General features: G+C 38.0%; 4 protein-coding genes across 4 annotated transcripts in view; 3 read left to right on the forward strand and 1 right to left on the reverse strand.

Moving 5' to 3' along the window:
- The window catches only part of kctd15a (potassium channel tetramerization domain containing 15a), a 572168-nt gene that overhangs the window by 282625 nt on the left and 269861 nt on the right, over positions 1-19682 (forward strand). The gene's annotated exons all lie outside the window — the stretch shown is intronic.
- Positions 76-6940, reverse strand: rad52 (RAD52 homolog, DNA repair protein). Its single transcript, XM_084095305.1, has 12 exons — positions 6769-6940; positions 3548-3622; positions 3298-3399; positions 3082-3175; positions 2874-2941; positions 2674-2792; positions 2192-2267; positions 1813-2090; positions 1544-1731; positions 1350-1427; positions 618-848; positions 76-337 (listed from the first exon to the last, which is right to left on the reverse strand). Exons 1-12 carry the CDS (start codon positions 6820-6822, stop codon positions 273-275), a joined length of 1428 nt encoding a protein of 475 aa, XP_083951431.1. The 5' UTR covers positions 6823-6940; the 3' UTR covers positions 76-272.
- On the forward strand, positions 5907-16634 carry prr5a (proline rich 5a (renal)). Its single transcript, XM_084095306.1, has 10 exons — positions 5907-6416; positions 8704-8884; positions 10852-10962; positions 11046-11126; positions 12142-12190; positions 12297-12354; positions 12465-12556; positions 12642-12782; positions 13034-13172; positions 14234-16634. Exons 2-10 carry the CDS (start codon positions 8724-8726, stop codon positions 14770-14772), a joined length of 1371 nt encoding a protein of 456 aa, XP_083951432.1. The 5' UTR covers positions 5907-6416; positions 8704-8723; the 3' UTR covers positions 14773-16634.
- fbxl14a (F-box and leucine-rich repeat protein 14a) lies at positions 17001-19193 on the forward strand. The gene is made up of 2 exons (XM_084095307.1): positions 17001-17227; positions 17379-19193. The coding sequence occupies exon 2, from the start codon at positions 17417-17419 to the stop codon at positions 18650-18652; it is 1236 nt and encodes a 411-aa protein (XP_083951433.1). The 5' UTR covers positions 17001-17227; positions 17379-17416; the 3' UTR covers positions 18653-19193.

Below are 19682 nucleotides of genomic sequence, written 5' to 3' on the forward strand. Positions count from 1 at the left end.
GTTTTCCAAACTTTTAGTAGTTATTCCCTGTTGTCAGCTACCAATAGTAAAATAACCTGGGAATACGGTTTCAATCCTTTCCACAGACTTTTATTCTCCAAAAATCAGCTTAAATTTGTCCTGCTTATGTTTTAATTTATTACAAATTAGGTTTATCAGTCAAAAACAGACCACGTGACAAACATTTATTAGTTTTTCATATTCACAAACAAGTTTAAAAAAACGAATCTAGATAAAAACAAGATTTTCTAAAAGAAAATAAATAGTTAAATTCAATGCGTCTCCAGTTTTCGTTTCTTCATCGTCTGGCCATGTCTGTACGGGCTCTGTTGTCCACCTTCATTAACAATTACAACATCATTACCACAGGTCCATAATTAAAAGAAGCTAAAGTAATTTTCTCTTAATGAACAGGCAAAGTCAACAAGCACAGGCTGGTGCTAGAATTGTGGGCCACACGCTGCCAGCTCTGAGAGTGTTAAGTCCCTGGCTATTTATATTAATGGGGACGTGTGATGTTTGCATGAGTGAAGAGGCAAAAACCAGAACTGGGCATGCACATACTTGCCTTCGTTAACGAGCATGTATTTATTAAGTGAACATGAGTCAGATTGTACCTGCTCCTGCTGTAGTTCTCATCTCAGAGGATCTGAATTGGCCTTGAGGAACGACATGCCCCTGAGGTTGAGCTGGTGGTCTCAAGTACTGGGCTCTCTGCGGGGTCTTGCTGCGCGTCGTCATCTTGTGCTGGCTCGGCGTGGTGGGCCGAGGAGGTTCTGTGGAGCCCGCTGCAGGATCTTCGAGAATATCAATGCCATCCAGAGTGAAGTTCCATAATTCTGGGTCATCTGAGAAGCGAGACATTTTTACCTCATAATCTAACAACCTTGTTCCTGTATTAAAACCTCAGTCACCAAAAGTCCTTAACTTTTTCTTTAGAATAGTGTGATCTATGAAGAAAAATTTTAATTAAAACCCCTTGAAAAAAACTTGAAATGTAAAATAAATAATTAACTGGCCACGCTTTGAGTCAAAATGGAGGACTGGAAAAATGTTTAATTTTTTGTGTTTAATATTATTTCAAAGCAGGGTTTTCAAATTGTGTGAAGCCAAGAACCCCCAAATATGGATCTCTTGCAAATGACCCCTTCCTAAAATATAAAGTCAGCCAAATATTTTTAATTTTTAATACACAAAAACAGGTTGTTAGAATAAATCAATTATTTCCTGATTTCAGACCAGTGAAACTGCAATAATGTCAATATTATCTGTAAATGTTGAAAAACCTTTATTAATTATATTTCAAGTTATGTTACCAATGGCACTTTTTCTTAAAAAATATTCCTTACCAGCCAGATACTCCTCCTGTTTAGTGTTCACCAGGTGTCCGTTTGGTGTGCTGTGGTTAACGGGACCTACAGCCTGTCCTAAAACGATAAACCCACTGATGGACAACGCTACACACCTGACACTCCTGCAGGCAAAAGGCTTAAATGTTTTATACTCATGGCTAAAACATGAACCCTTAAATTTTCCGTCGCACCTTGCTTAGACTGCAGGGCCGGTTCCGTGCAAGCGTTTGATGGCTCGGTTTTCTGTTCCTGTAGCAACTTCTTGGCCTCCATTTCCTGTCTGAACTTTAGCTGCAGCTGCTGCTGTCTCAGCTTCCTCTGCTGCTTGGAGTCCAGTGGAGGATCAGACGAGGACAGGTCAGCCATGTCAGCTGCTGACCTAACAACATGAGAGTAGCAGATTTATCACGAGCGCAGCTGGGCTAGTGTTGTAGTCGAAGTTAGCACCAAATAAATTCACCTTGAGATGTTGCTGGGCCTGTTTTCAGAATCCTGGTGAGCTGATGTGTTGCCAGAATGTGCTGTCGTGTTTGTCAATGAAGTCCTGGATCCGGTGCCGCTCTTATGCCCTCCTCGCACAGGGCGACTTCCCATTCGCTCAAAGGGGATGTTGGCTGGTTCCGCCGGTTTGATAAATTCCCTGCTGTTGGCTCGGACCAGGCTGTCGAACCTGGCCTTCTCCACGGACGGCTCGCCATCACTGCGTTTGGTTTTGTCCGGGTCTAAAGGAGGTGGTGGCTGCGATGACAGGAAATACAATGCATTTCAGGTACACGCATTAAGAAAATACATTGAAATGATTTACAAATTTGGCCCAAATGTTTAAGATGACTTCTTACCTGCTTTGGTATTTTATTGATGGCTATGAGATACTCCTTATTCAGAATACAGTTTCCAAGCGCGTTTCCAAAACACCTTATTGTAAAATAAAATTACAATTAATTCCTGTGATGTCAAAGTTGAATTTTCAGCATCATTACTCCAGTCTTCAGTGTCACATGATCCTTCAGAAATCATTCTAATATGCAGATTTGATTATCAAGAAACATTTATTATTATTATTAATGTTGAAAACAGTTGTGCCGCTTAATATTTTTGTGAAAACCGTGATACATTTTTTAAGGATTCTCTAATGAATACAAAATACAAAAGAACAGCATTTATTTGAAATATTTTATAATATTATAAAATGCCTACTGTCACTTTTAATAGATTCTTAATACATCCTTGCTGAATAAAAGTACTATTTTTTTTTTTATTGTACAAAATTTTTAAAAATTACGACTCAGAATCAAGTATATGTAGAGGCAGAAATAATTACTTGAGTGCTCGTTTCAGTCCATCTGTGACGGCTTCTTTTCTTGCTTTTTCCAGTGAGAGAGCTTTCGATTTGAGGCCTTCACTCACCCCATATCCTACATCCTCATGGAACGAGCCATCCTATGGAAAAGACTATATAAGAAACAGAACGGTACATGTATGCTCCTCACAATGCTACGTTTATCCCATCAGAGTGCTTACCTTCAATTGGACCTTCACAAAGGCACTGACTCCAACATAAAATTTCCCATTGATAAGGTCTACAAAATCTGTAACACAAGATTGACCACACACCCTTTCAAAAACAAGCATCAACCTGATTTAAATTGCAGCATAAATGGGAATGTTTGAGAATCTGTGCCCGTCTTGATGACAAAACACATCAGTGCAAATGTGATGGTGTCCTTACCGACATTTTGCTGAGATATTGAGTGTGACCATCCATTATATCCAAACATTTCATTGGCAAGGCTTATAACTCTGTGACCTTCGATATAGCACACCTGCAAAACCAAAGCAAATGTCAAATTATTATTTATTATCAAAATTTGATATTTATTATCAAATTATATATTAAATGTGCAAGGCTAAATAATAAGTGTACAAAAAGCACATTAATTCTGACCTTTTGTCCTCCTCCAGCCTGTCTGGAGCTGATATATTCAGGTCCGAGTTTCTGCCGCAAAGCATTCTGGACTGCCTGGTACTCCTCTGCAGTGTATGCATACTACAACAAACATCAAGTTACAAATGCATTCTAAACTCCTGAAATATTATTATAATACATTATGAAGTGTGCTTTCTGTAGCTCTTCACATTATGCCAACATGACCATAACAAAGTGTTAAAACCTATCCCCTAAAAAAAACACACACCTGACCAAAACATGTGCTGGTTGTATGAGGTTTCCTCTCCTCTTGCCTCCCACTGCAGTGATCCATGTATGTTTTCTGAAAAGCCGTCAATATTCTCTTTTAAACGATGTTGAATATGTATAATGTGAGTGGAGGTCGCTAAACTGTAACAAAAGGAAGTCTGACACAACATTACGCGCTAGTGTACGCCCATAGTGCGCTACCATCTATCTACCCCACTTTCTGTTGACGAAGCGACACATTTAACGTTAACTGGTAAGCGTTCAGTCAATGTTTCTACGGGAACGTTCTAATGTAAAAACCGGACGCCGAACGGCAGAATTATCTGGTCTTGGTTGAGCGTTTGAAAATTCCCGCCGCAGCGACACAACCACGTTTACGCAGCCCCGCCCACACGCACGTGCGTAACACGTCATAAAGACGGGGAGAAATTCAGTGAATGGTCGCAATGAAATCAAAATTGACGTTTTTTGGCTTTTAGAATTATGTTAGCCTTACTGTTATCTATAAGCTAGTGTACTCCAAAATAATGACAAAATTCGCATTTAGAAGATATAAGCATTCAAGCATTCAAAAAAAGAATGTAAGTTAAGAATCCCCTTTTTGTGTTTTAAATATCCCGCTGTTTGTCACAGATAAATTATTATTGTGTTCTCCGCATTCACATCACAAAAATGAAAATAAATATTAACATAAACAAAAAATCGAAAAGACAGTAAAATAAATAAAAAAAACTGCAATTTATTTGAAATCCAGTCTACTGTAGTAATATCTCAGTGCCTAGCATCTTTTAAAATCTATTTTCTAAATGCATTTTATAGAATTTATTGTGAACAATCAAAATGTCAATTGGAACTAATGGTGAAAATGACAGATTTCTCTCTGGTGATGTAAACAGGATCAATCTAATCATCAATCCCACCCCTGCAATTAACATTTAACAAAAAAATAGTATCACCATGTCCATGTCTACACCGGTGTTGTGAGTGATCGGGTCTCCAACCGAGATCGGGTCTACATCTTGATCCATTGGCTCAATGAACATTTAATGAGTACTATTTTTAGCCCCTGATTACAATTCCTGCAAAATCACATTATGTCATTTGAAATGCATTGTAATGACCATTAAAGTCTTTTAAGTTAAATGTGTTATATACTAGTACATAAACGAAGCTTTAGGTTGTGAAATCAAGCCTTATTCTTTTTTCTATCTTTTTATTGTTAGCTTGTGTATTAGCATAGCATACAGCTACCCGATTAGCCTGCCAGCCATGAATCTGAACTTACCCTACATATATGTGTTAATGTTCAAATATTTGTTATCATTTCAATAATAACAATGTAATATGTTCGTATTTTTATTCATGCAATTTTCCGTATTATTAACAGTTCATCTGACCCAGCTCTCTGTGCCCACCCCAATCTGTCAGTGGGTACAGAGACCTGAAGTGGGACAATCCATTGTAGAAAAAGGCCCAGCAGAGGTTGTACTTCCTTCGCCAGCTGACGAAGTTCAACCTGCCACAGGAACTCCATTGTGAAAAAGCTGGGGAAGTTCACCCTGCCACAGGAACTGCTGACTCAGTTCTACTCAGAGTCTGTTCTATGCACTACTGTCTGGTTTGGTTCAGCTACCAAATCAGAAATAAGGAATAAATAATCACAACATGTAAACTCTTAATTTTCTGAGCGCTACAACTTGTAGCACGTGGCCGATGTACCACCTGACCACTGCAGATTTAAAGTGTGTTCGACTTGAAGTGGCGCTGTGCAGACTGGTCGGTGTATGGCATCAAAGCAAGAGCGATTCACATTCTGAGCTTTATTTACAGTAAATATGATGGTGTGAACGCAGCATAACTCCTACATCTCAAAATCCAATCAATAACCAATGCATAGAACCAAGTCCCATGACCAACATTTGTTTCTTTTTTTTGTGTGGATAATCTGCCACACTCAGATGTACATCACAATACAGAAAAAAAGATCTGTCCCTGCTTCTGTTTCACCAAAAAGATTTGTTCACTGTTCAGTGGCCCTTTCTGCCAGAATAAATTGTCAAATACATTTATTTTGGTGATATGAATTATAATGCACTGAATCATTCACTCAACCTATTCATTAAAAACACTGTAATAAGAAGTCTTATTGTTCTTTTAGATTTTTAAAATACAGAGGCAACCTATGACGAAGTAGCCTTCAGTTTGGCCTACATGTAACAATCGCCGAATAACAAGCAAAACTTGATTTAAATGTATTTAAATTCTGCTCTGCCTCTTTAAGATAAACCGCGGTTGTGCTAAATTATATCCCTGTCATTGTCACCGTCAACTCAGCAGAGATTTCCTAAATCTTAATTAGGGATCCGAATAAATATTGCAGTCTGGTTAGCATCACTCAGTGACTGATTGCATTGAATATGGATTTTATTATGCATGGCTTCCCGCTGAGCTCTTAAATTAAACACGTAAAGCGGAAACGGGAATATAATTTCCTTTATTGATGTTTATTAAATGTTAGCATATCAACCCCTAAAATTGATACTTTACATTCTAACGTCTCTTCGTTTTGTTTCAAGAATATCTTGACCCTTCGCACAATGGCGCGTACGCACGAGCTCGGGCGTGAACGCGCCCACAGTCTGGGCTGTCGTCTGGTCAGACAGTCTGCAACTCGGGAAGCGAATAGGAGGGGCGAGTATTGGGGATGCCACAGGAATTATCCATTAACCCCGCATAAACCCACATCCGTATTTATGGATTAGTTTCTCCTGAAGTGTAGAGCGTCATATTTATTGCTTCCGTCCTCATTGAAGTTACTTTAATATCCCTGACTGCTCTTATTCACTTTGCACGCGGAACACATGACGGTGAGTTGAAACATTGTAACTGCAATACTGTTTGCGTGGAGTGTTTTATGCTATATTGCGTTTTCCCCTGGATGAATGGTGCATTGTTGCGCTGTTAGTAACAAAAGTGCCATGATCACCATTAGGTACATTGAGTACCCAGTGCGTCAATCCCGCAATGAATAACTTATAGATACGGATGAAATATGTAATCAATAGAAATTGATGCATTGTAACACGGTCAGTTGAGTTGTTTGATTCGTATTGAGTTTTAACAGCGATATCTGTTAGTCCAGGATGGGAAGAGATGCTCTTCCTCTCAAATAGCCTTCTCGGGTTTACCCAGACGTCGACGTTTTACCGTCCCTTTTACCTGTCTGCACTTTAGAAAGGGAAATGGACTCCTCCTGCTCCTCCTGTAATACATCGTGGCTCGTGTCGTGTCCTGGCACGTTCAGCGAACAAAGGGAAACTGACATGATGCTTCAGGGAAAGTGAAAAATATAAAGCAAAGTCACATATTTAGGTCGAGGATGTTGAGATGCGTGTGTGTTTTTTAAGAGCTCATAAAAAGCTCTTACGACCGCCTGAACAAATGATGACAGACTGATGCAAGACAAGTCTTTTGTTGTAGTAGCCTATTTTCTTTTGCGACGCTTCCCGAATGGTCCAGTAGGGGGCGCGGGTTGAATTGTGTTGCTGAGGAACACATGGAGAATGACATGGACAACGTAAAAAAGCACATCGATCCATTTACAACCGCCGAACAAAATAAAACTGACATTTCTAAATTTTCACCAGAATAATGGTTTACAAAGAGTAGGATATGTCTTTACTGAAGCTGTCTTATATGAATTGGTTATAACATGACCTCATAATCTATTCTAGACTGTTTACCAAATGCTTGCATCTGGGATTAGGCTAGTGAAATTTAAGGGGCTAGTTCACCGAAAATTTAAAATGATTTTATTTACAGGATCATCTCGTTTCAATCTTTAGTAGGCTACTTTATTTCTTCTGCAGAACACAAAATTACATTTTTTAAAGAATGTGTAGCTAAGTCGCTATTTTCTTTGCATTTACAATGAATGGAGACCGGAGCTTCAAAATAAATTTGAGAACCGGATCGGTCCGATTCGTGAACAAATTCAGATGGATCAACCGATTCATTAAAACTATCCGATTCTAAAGAAAGATTATTTAACTGCTTCCCAATTCAGAGGCTGCATCCTTTGTAGAGCGCATTCAATGGCCGATTGCTTCACCGCTGTGCTCAAATGTGTCTTCCATATGCGTCCTTCGTTTCCCGTGAAATGAAGGATACAACAGATGAATCCTTCGCGGCCTTGCCTACCCAAAATTTATTGCGCGCCTGTGACGACACAGCATTTTGTTTTAGAGAAATTGTCCAATTACACTTTAAACATAAGTATTATTGGGTTTCAACTTACTCAAATATGTAAAAATAAAATAAAAAACTTTAAAGCGGTTTAAATGTTGACTTATATCTTACTAAAATGTGATTATATATAGTTTATACTATTATAAACAGAAATGGACCATGGTAAACAAATTTAGACAGTTTGTGAACCCTGTTTTGTTTTCAGATAGTTTAATATAACTGTCAAAAAAGTCCAGTAAACGCCACTGGCGCTCGTCAACGGCAGCTGTCACAGTTGCTAGGTGACAAGAACAGTCCTCCATTTAACGGTACGTCCCATTTAACAAGGCTCAGTCCGACCTTCGATGCCTTCGAAGGCGTGGCCTTCGAGTCCTTCGAAGGATGCAGCCTCTGAATTGGGACACAGCCATGACTAGTTCTCTCATGAACATTAAATAGTGATGCCTTCTATTGAACTAATGATTTGTTTTCATGAATCTGAATGATCTGATTCTAGAGTTTGACTCAGTTGCAGTTAATAACAGCTCATTGAAGGGAAAGAATTTCAGTGAATAATGGCTTAAATTTCAGTCTGTTTTTAACAAAAAGCAATTGTAATCAAGAGGAATATGGCACACAAGTTGTATGAACCTCCTTAATACCTCATTGTTTTTGTTTTTTTTGTGCATCCTTTTGGAAGTTTCAGTTAATTGTAATTGCTTGGAAAAGAGCGACCAGTACACAATAGAAATTATTTTGTGTTCTGCAGAATAAAATAAATCATACAGGTTTGGAACAACATGAGGGAGAGTAAATGATAACAGAATTTTCATTTTTGGGGGATATATCCCTTTAAAGATGCAAGTAGTAGCAAACACCACAACCCTCTCTCATTTTGTTTATTTCTTCATTCTCTTGTGTTATCAGAAGGACCAGATATGTTCTGAATGAAAGGAGGATCTGGCAGCCTTTCGATAACAATGCTGGAGAACTTGAGCGGAGCCCACATTGATCGACCCGTCCCTAGATCATCCACGTTCAGCTTCTCTGCCCTGTTTTCTCTGCCACACCATCTTCACATGGATGGGAGTAGTCATCCATTCAGGAGGTACAACTGATGTTGTGAACGGAACTATTAACACACTCACATCCTGCTATACATACTCATATCCTGTTATTTGTTTATGATTCCTGTGTTTTTCCTTGTTACTTATACAATAAATGAGCCGTATTTAAAACAGTTCTCACAATGTGTGACATTCCTCAATTTACTACCTGCTGAGGGACCCATTTTGTGGACAATTATTTAGCATCAGTATGATGCCACAGGAGACATGACATAACATAGATTACTTAGTTCCAGGAACCAAACCGATATTAATGTAAATTCAATGAGTTCAGTCAGGACCAGTGGGAAATGGATTATATTTTTCCAGGCTGAAGTCAATAGAGTAGTCAGAACCACAGCATATACTGTACATGCTATGAAAATTATAGTTTGTAATTTGGTTCTAATATAAATACATAATAATAATAATAATATTTTATTAAAATTTTATATTAGGAAAAGATGATTATTTATATTTATTATATTATATTATGTATTATTTAATTATTAATTATTTTTTAATTTTCCGAAAAATTTACTTTTTCAAACTCCTAGACCGTTCACGAAAATTAAACTAGATGATCTTCAGAATTCAAGTTGATTCGTCAAACAGTTCTTGAATAACATCTAGTACTCCAAAATAGACATGAGGCTGTATCGCCACAACAAAACTTGGAATCTGTAATCGCAAGCATGACTTGAGTGTGCAGTGCAGTGTTTCGCCACTGTGCCACCTAGTGGTCAGAAGATATGAAAAATTGATATTTTTTGCTTATAACGTCTGACCAGTTTGACCAACAATCACAAGACTCTTTCAATTTGGGGCGCCATGCCGAGTCGGACGATATCAAATTTCTCCAATTTTAGCCATTTTGGGCATCGGCCATTTTGAATTTTGTCATAAAATGCTATATTTTACGAAGGCACTGGCATATCGTTACAAAACTTGGTATGTGTCTCCGGCATGATGCGTTGAAGATACTCACAAGGTTTTAAGGCAGCGCCACCTTGTGGTTAATAATTATAACAAAATTAAAACAAAAGAAAAAATTCGAATGGCTTTTGATAAGTTTTGCCCATTTTATTTGATCGATTCTCTGAGTCATACTTAGAACATAGATACCAATTTTTCCATAGTCGGCTGTAATTCCTGTCTGCCATTTTGTCTTTCTTAAAAAATCTAATTTTTCAAACTCCTCCTAGACTCCTCCATTTTCCACGAAAATCTAATCGGATCATCCTCAGACCAGAGAACACAGATACCATAGGCGGCCAAACTTCCTGTCCACCATTTTTAATTTTCTTTTTTACAAAAAACTTTTTGGAAATCTTTGTCGACTATTTGTCGTTTTCACTAAATTTGGAATATAAAATATATTTTATAAATATATAATTTGGAATATAATCTATATTTTATATAAAATAGGACATTATTATCCTATTTTAATTTTTTAATTATACATATATAAATATAGGAATAATACAGTAATATTAATATAAAATAATAATAATATAAAACATATTTATATTCTATAAGATATATTATATACAAAATATAGTCTATTTTTTATCATCCTCTTAGCACAAATCATAAGTTTCAGTGCTTAGAAAAGTAATACCACCCACCTCTATTCAACAAACCTCATGATTTGAGGTATTTTAAATGCTCACACTGCACAGGAGGAACAGGCTGTTACTCCCTTGTACTGGGAGTGTGAAAGAAAGGGGTTTTTGTGTTGCATAACTATTAAACAAGATTGGTTTATCCTCGCGTGTGTGTGGCTGACAGAGAGAGAGACTGAGGAAAGGATAGGAATGTAATGTTAGGAGGAAGGAAATTGATTTCTCAACAGTAAAACAGTAGGTCCACGTCCCCTTCCCCCTCTAGCTGCATCTTTCTAGCTCCTCCCCTTCTCTCACTTGTTGTTGTGGTTCTGGACTAACTCTAGTGTGTTTTTAACCATGAGGACCCTGTACCGCTTAAAGTTGGTGAGTTCTCCAAATCTGAGTCAGCTGGGGAAAAATGAAAAGGCTTCATTGGAGGAGAGAGGATCAGGCCCTAATGCCACATGGAACAGGTTAGTGTGTGTTTTGTGCCCAGCACATGTCCATAAGTGTCATAAACTGAGATGTAATTTCACGTCTGTGCGATTCATTGCAGCATTCACAACGCAGTTATTGCTGTATTCCAAAAGAAAGGACTGGCAGACAATGAACTCTATACGCTCAATGAAGGCGTGAGGTGAGGCAAAACAACATCGCATGTTTTGTAACAGCAGACTGGTCTTTTGTTCGTTTTTATACATTTTTGTGAATTATTTATTTCGCTATAATGGTAAGTGTTAGCAGTGTGTGAAATGTAGACTTTAACACACTGTCAGCTGTGATCTGAGGCTTCACATTATCAGCACAGAACAGTTGTGAGAGGACGCAGAGCCTCAGTCCGCATGTAACTGTTACAAGAAAAATTGTGAAGCAATAACATCCCAAATAAGGAAAACATACCCACATCATATTTCACCCCAAAAATCAAGAGTAAAAAATAATTTCTTATTTTTTGCGCTTTAAATAGTAAACCCTGGGTCATTCTAAACCACGGGTAAACGGAATCCATGGTTATCATTATAAAGAAAGCTAAGCTTAATTTTTGTTCCATTATTATTATTATTTTGCATTGAATTTCATATATCATAAATCACTCCCCTCATTGTCATTACTGTAATGCATCTGCATTGTTTTACTATTAGGTTGGTTTGTGATTCTCGGGCGATAGAACGGGCTTCAGTTTACTGGAGATCATTTGCTCTTCAGCTTAACCTCAAGCAGCTATTCCTTTTAGATGTTTCTTTTTCGATAACATTGATGTATCATAATCTAGAAGTGTTATTTTTTTCCTAGTAATACGTTCATGTTTTTTCATATTTTTATTTGTCAACATTAATTTTCGTAAGTGTGTCCCCGGCTTAAGTGTGTCCCCGGCCCAATCAAATACATGCAGCCTTGGTGAGCAGAAGAGAATTATTTCAAAAGCAATAACAATTCTGTATACTGTATATACATTTTGCTGCTAAAATTGTATATAATTATAAATACATATAGTTTTTTTTTTTTATTACATTTTGGGGTGAAATATTTGAACATATTCTTGACAGTCATTTAAACCAAATTGCTTTATTTTCTTATACATTATATTTAAGAATGATTTTTCTTCTGAAACATTTGTTAACTTGTTTACGATATTATATATTTTTTATCAGGCAGCTATTGAAAACAGAGCTGGGCTCGTTCTTTACTGAATACCTCCAGGTGAGAAAATGTTTTAAAAAATCAGTTTTTCCAGAGATGTGTTTGTTCTAATATATACTCTTTTTATATATATAAACTATTTCTTCCCCTTTTCCCTCATTATCAGAATCAACTTTTAACAAAAGGCATGGTCATTTTACGGGACAAAATAAGGTTTTATGAAGGTATACCATCCCATTTTAACAACAAAACACATGTACAGAATTGCAACATTACACAGCATTTCACTCGGTACACAAACAACACAATCTGTTTCTCGTCTTGCTGAAAATAGGTCAGAAGTTATTGGACTCTTTGGCTGAGACATGGGACTTTTTCTTTTGCGATGTTCTCAATATGCTTCAAGCCATCTTCCACCCCGTCCAGGTACAGTCCAGTCATACTGCGAAATAACTTGTCAGACATCAGACACAGCGGTGGTGTGTGAATCTGTGCGCATGTTCATGTTCAGGGGAAGGAGCCGTCGGTGCGTCAGCTGGCCCTGCTGCACTTTCGAAACACCATCACCCTTAATGTGAAGCTAGAGGAGGCTCTGTCCAGACCGCGAGCCCGTGTCCCTCCCTCCATTGTCCAGATGCTTTTGGTGTTACAGGTACACATGAACTGCAAGCACTCCCTTTTCACAATCCTCTTAGATAACGTGAAGGTTCCAGCCTTCCCGTCATGAGCTGCACCCAGTAATGATAGCAAAGTGACTTCAAGACAGGTCATTGGTGATGGTGTAAGCAATTGTGTCATATAGAGCGAGACATTAATCATAAGCCTTGTGTGTCTCAACTAGAACGACTGTAAAAAGGTTAGTCAGAGTGAAACTCCTAAATATGTCATCTTCTCGTCTTACAGGGGGTTCATGAATCCAAAGGTGTGAGTGAAGAATACCTGAAGCTGGAGTCTCTGATTCAGAAGGTGGTGTCGCCGTACCTGAGCACGCAGGGACTGTGTTCACATGAGTGTGGCGCTTCTCACTGCTCATGTGTGATCGGTGAGAGACAGACACAACATTTAGTCTGGTTTCTTTCTGAAGTAAAGAACTTCACTGGAGAGTTCACACAAAATAAAAAGGCAGCAGTATATATGTATAATGGGGGGGGAAAAATACACACCACTGTTCAAATGTTTGGGTTCAGTAAGAATTTTTTATGTTTTTAAAAAAGGCTATTTGAAAGTGTTTACTATGATTTTTTATCCAAAATTCAGTCTTTAATTTAAAATAACTCTTTTCCATTTGAATATGTTTTAAAATGTAATTTATTCCTGTGATGCTAAGCTGAATTTTCAGCATCATTACTCCAGTCTTCAGTGTCACATGATCCTTCAGAAATCATTCTAATATGCTGATTTGGTGCTCAAGAAACATTGTTGAAAATAATGAAAAAATAAATGTTTGTATTTTATCATGGAAATACAGAAAAATTATGATAACTCACTATATTTAGAGATAAAAAAATATGTTAGGTAAAAAGGTGGATGTTTTAATTTATTACGACTCCTTTAAACTGTGTGAGATTAAGCTCAAAATATTAAGCTAGATATAATTTGCTAAATTTAAAATAATATCTGGAATATATTTACTTTGATATATAATATTTTGAATTCAATTATTTGTAAATCGCTTTTCACAATAAATATCATAGGTAACAGTGGCTAGGAGAAACTCCATAAAAAGAATACAGAAATACAAATTATGTCTCAAGCAATAACGTATGTCGCAAAGAAGGAGAGATAAACACTTAGAAATAAATATTGTTTTCACTAAATTGTGTTTTTCTATATTTATTACTGTTAAAATTAGGGCTCTCAGTAGAATAAAATTATTGTGAATAATCTCATGAATTCCAGCAAAAGCTTATTGAAAACGTAATATCAAATTTGATAAATGTGCTAAAAAAAACGTTAAAAAACTTTTTCTTTAAAGATCTTGCAATTATGTTCTCCACCCATAAACATATGTGATTCAGCCACTGATATTTTAAGTATGTCAGAACGGTACTACTCCAGTAAAAAAGCAGTATATCATTACTAATTTCTTGAAAATCTTTCCAGAGAGGCGTTTGCAGTATTGCTGGTCCAAGTGTGCAGACCTGCCCTCCAGTAACCCGGTAGTGCGCTCTAAGAGTTACAACATCCCCATGCTGACCCCCGTGGCCGAGTACGACTCCGAAGTGAGCTCTGTGGGCAGCGTGGGCATCCGGCGTCACTCCGCATGCGATGTCACTTCCTGCATAGAGCACCAGGGCTATTCGACCCTATCAGTGGGAATAGAGACCAGCTCGACCCCCAGACTCTCACTGGATCACGAGCTCACCCTGTCCGGTGTGGTGCGAGGGGCCACGGGACAGCCCGCTCTAATTTCTCCGCCCGTCTTCATCCACACCTCCGCGGGGTGTCTGCACGCACCGGACGCCCAGATGGCTTCATCCGAGGTGGACAAAGCCCTTCCGTCACCCCCAAGCTGCTCCTCCAGTCCGGAGACCATTGTAATGCAGGGGCTGGACTCACTGGAATCGGATCCTGACGGAATCTTCATCGACTTTTCCCACTGCCGCTCCGATTCTTTTGGAACAAGCAGGAAAACTAGCTGATGGAATGAATTGCTGTGAAGAATCCATTTCAAATGATTGATTATAAACTACTAGTTTTTTTTTCTGTGAACTTGTGAAGTAGCTCTGTACGTCATGTATTTTTAAAACTGGAATTTCTTTCCAGCTTTGCGCAAAAACTGAGGCTGCTTTGTGGAAAAATGGGAGAGGACTCAATTTAAAGCAATTGTTTTCATAATGTTCTAAACCTGTGAATTTTTCTTCATAGTTTTTCATTGATAATAGACGTGGAATGTGTCCATTTGAATTAATATGCATTTTACTATCTCTCATTTTATGTTTAAAGCTGCAGTCACATTTACTGTTGTTTGGCGAATTTACGCAAGCAAAATCCAGTCATTTCAATAGGAATCCATCTCTACACTCGCAAAATATGACTGCACCTTAAGTGAGCTTTGCTTAACGTATTGTTATGAGGCGACAGTATCACTAAATGTAGAAATCTCTTCCATTACTGTCACTCTTAATCTCATGCACTATTTATTGCCATGGGGCTTTTAAAAACTACATTTAGTGCTTATAAATCATTGCCAATCTAACCTGCACTCTTGATGGTATAAAATGAAATTTGTCTCTTCATTTGTGAGAATAGCCGAACTACTGCTAATGACAACACAGTGCAGAACATTGTACGTTCTCAAGCTTGTTGCTATTTTATGTGATGATTATGAGCTGCCAGAGAGCAATCAGGGTTTGCTAATTGAACGTGTTAACAAAAACTCCCTTTTAGCTAGTTGATAAAATAGTACAAATGCAGAAAAAATGGTGTTAGATGAGACTGAAATAGAAAATTTCTCCTATTGGCTATAATATGCTATTTTATAAGGTAATTTTATATAACATTTGTTTAATTTAAAAAGATTCTTTAGAATTTAATAGTTAATTTAATCGGTTAAATAACCGAGCATAATTGGATAAATGTATATTCTAGAATAGAATATATGAAAAATGATAAGGTAGAGAGTTTTTTTTGTTGTTGTTGTTGTCATTTTTGTTTCTCTTATTTTTATGTATGGAAGCTTTTTGACTTAGGTTATAAATTGATCAATTTCTCTAGTTTTATAGACAGAAATTGAGCATAGATTTTTACACAAGGAACATTTTTAGAATTTTAAAAGGTTTACAGTGGTACTTTAATACCTTGCACTGTCATTTCTGAAGTCTGTGCTTTGTTTCATACTGAATTTGTTATCAGCTTTCATGTGTGCTGCTGTGGAAAACCTCAACAAAACTGAATTTGTAGTAAAATACTTTTATGCTTCATGTTTATGAATGTTTCAGAGTACAAGAGTATGGCTGGGTTTTATACTGGTCAGGCTCATATTTCATTGTTTGTCTTTCTAGATTTTGTTATAATTTACTTTAGTCACTCTTTCGTTAAGATGAACCGGTTTGCATAGGAAATAAGCGTGAAAAACTAGATAACTGGAGCTTGTATTTGTTTACGTCCGATGACGTTGAGCCGGAAGCAAGGTTTGATTCGTGAATGAATCATTCTTTTGAACCGAATCTTTTCAATAAATAAGTTTTAACGCTTCATAAACCATAAACTCGCCAATTCACTGAACCGAGACCCGTTAATATCCTTATTAGCAGAAAACCGATATATGAGCTCATGATGTAAGCATTTGGAGTGAAACGAGGATTTGATTCAAAGTTACTATAGTACCTAAATATAAGATATGAGGACCTAATTATGTTTTATCAACACAAAACCTATTTTTGAATTTTATCATCTAAATGTGCCATAACCTTTTCAACTATGAGACGTAAATTATTTTGTGTCGGGTTTTATTATTAGCAGAATGTCTGGTTTTATGAATAAAAATTAATTTAAAATGTGATTTTCTTATGTTTTGAATGTAAAATGTCATAGACAACAATACGTGCATTTTAGAAGCATCACGTACGGAAGTATTTGCGCCTTGACGTAAAGCTTCTATCTGTTTTGTGAACCAATTCTTTGAAACTGCTCAAAAGAACCGATTCGCGGAAACGAGTCGGACATCCCATCACGAATGGGAGGGGGTTGTTGTTGTTTTAAATAAACACAGTTTGAATTAATTTGAGTAAATGCAATGCTTTATATGTTTTTAAAGGAAAATAATCAATTTTGATATACACTTCAGACATTTTGAACATAAACGTATGGTGTTTTCCATATAATAATAACAACAGTCCGGAGAATAGTCACCCTCCCCGTTTTGAAAGGATGAAGACAAAGGCTACCGGAAACCGGACTCCATAGTTTTCGTCAAATGGCTGGTTTGTATTCATGCGAAATCGTTTGTTTTCTCCAACCATAAACGTTTCGTTTTTCAAAGTCTTTTCGGCGAGCTTTTTCATGGATTTACATTTATGTTTACTAAACATGTGTCGCGATCTGGAAACAGCCGTTACAAAGACCTGGAGGTGCAAATACAGCGTCTACTCCGACGTAAGCTGGTTATTCCAAGCGAATGAATCTCGCACCAAGTTTTAAATGCAACAAAGCGCGGTCGTTTTTTGTTTTTGTTGTACGTTTACTTCGTTCTGACATTTCTCCCGGTATTTTGTTTTACATGCGGTCCTCGCCGGCGGAATTCCAGACTACTAACTTCGCTAAGCTAACGAGCTGCTCTTAGAAATGGAGATCCACATCTCGAGCCTTTTCCCGGAGATCTTAGCGATGATTTTCAACTACCTGGACGTTAAAGGCAAAGGCAGAGTCGCGCAAGTGTGCACGGCGTGGAGAGACGCCTCGTACCACAAATCAGTCTGGAGGGGAGTAGAAGCCAAACTCCATCTGAGAAGAGCAAACCCATCGCTCTTCCCCAGCCTCCAAACCAGAGGGATCAAGAAAGTCCAGATCCTCAGCCTGAGACGCAGCCTCAGCTATGTTATTCAGGGCATGCCCAACATCGAGAGCCTTAACTTGAGTGGATGCTACAACCTAACAGATAACGGCCTCGGTCATGCTTTCGTGCAGGACATCCCCTCATTGAGGATCCTCAACCTCAGCCTTTGCAAACAGATCACCGATTCCAGCTTGGGCAGGATTGCGCAGTATCTGAAGAACTTAGAACTGTTGGATCTCGGTGGGTGTAGTAACATCACCAACACGGGGTTGTTGCTCATCGCTTGGGGCCTTCATAACCTCAAAAGCCTGAACTTGAGGAGCTGCCGGCACGTCTCGGACGTGGGCATCGGGCACCTGGCCGGCATGACGCGCAGCGCCGCGGAGGGATGCTTGAGTTTGGAGCATCTCACCTTGCAGGACTGTCAGAAACTCACCGATCTGTCGCTCAAGCACATTTCCAAGGGCCTCAACAAGCTGAAAGTCCTGAACTTGAGCTTCTGCGGTGGAATTTCCGACGCCGGCATGATCCACCTGTCACACATGACCCAACTCTGGACTCTTAACTTGCGCTCCTGCGACAACATCAGCGACACGGGCATCATGCATCTTTCCATGGGCGCTTTGAGGCTGTACGGGCTGGACGTGTCGTTTTGCGACAAAGTGGGCGACCAGAGCCTGGCTTACATCGCGCAGGGCCTGTACCAGCTCAAATCCCTGTCGCTTTGCTCGTGCCACATCAGCGACGACGGGATCAACAGGATGGTCCGGCAGATGCACGAACTGAAGACGTTGAACATCGGCCAGTGCGTCCGGATCACGGACAAGGGCCTCGAGCTCATTGCGGATCACCTGACGCAGCTGACCGGGATCGACCTGTACGGCTGTACCAAAATAACCAAAAGGGGACTAGAGAGAATCACGCAGCTGCCCTGCCTTAAGGTGTTGAACTTGGGACTTTGGCAAATGACCGAGGTCAAGGGTTTAGGAGACGCCTCTGAGATCCTGCCCTGCTACGCCTCGTAACGTTTACGCTACCTCAGTGTCGCCAGTGATGTCTTGTTTTTCTAGAGACGTGTATTATATTATTAAGACGCACAGTCGCACCATCATGTACTTTGTTACTAAGCCTGTTTGGAAAAGGGGCTTGATGTAGTTCAAATTGAATCAGCAATAAAACACTGAACAGCCTTCCTAATGGTATAGTCTGAATTATGATGGTTCCCTTGAATGCCTTTGTTTTTCTGTACTTTGTTTTAGAGCCTCAAATTGAGGTAAAATGTCTTTTATTCTCATTTCCACTGACAAACACATTTTGTCACTGCCTTTAAGTATTTATCCTGAAATACCAGCAATTGGAGAGAGAAAAAAAGTTTACCATGTGTGTGGACAAGGACGGAAAACTTGCTTGTTCGTTTTATGTGATTCCTCCCTGGTAAAATGGAGCATATGCAATTTAAACTTTGTTTAAAAAAAAAAAAAAGAGGCCAGTTTGCTTGTTAAAGACCTACAAGATGTCTGTTTATTTTCCTATAAATGATTAAAGCTAAAATTGTTTTTAACTAAATTGTTTTCCTGTTATTATTTGTATACTTCATCATGTTCTACAACACTCATTACATTTGTTTTGCATTTGATTTTCCATAATTCCACTCTTTTTATTTTTCCCAAAAAGTGCATGTATATACACATAAAATAATATTTTGACAGTTTATGTACATTTAATTGCAAGTAAAAATGCTTAGATCTACATAATCACATACACTCTCTCTCTCTCTCTCTCTCTATATATATATATATGCACATAATCAGACTATACATGCAAGCAGAGAATAATCACAATAAGCCCAATTTTACAAATCTAGAATATTGCACCAGCTAGTAATTCAAATTTTTATAAAATGGTTTTTAAAGTATTTCTTTACAAATTGTAATGACAAATAGCTGTAAAATATATATTAGTCAAAAGATGTGTGAATCCTAAAATACAAATTATATATATTGAAACACCATTAAATCATATTGATATGTTGAGAACTATTATACATATATAATA

The sequence above is a fragment of the Abramis brama genome (assembly GCF_963993115.1).
Source record: "Abramis brama genome assembly, chromosome: 20".
NCBI classification, from domain to species: domain Eukaryota; kingdom Metazoa; phylum Chordata; class Actinopteri; order Cypriniformes; family Leuciscidae; genus Abramis; species Abramis brama.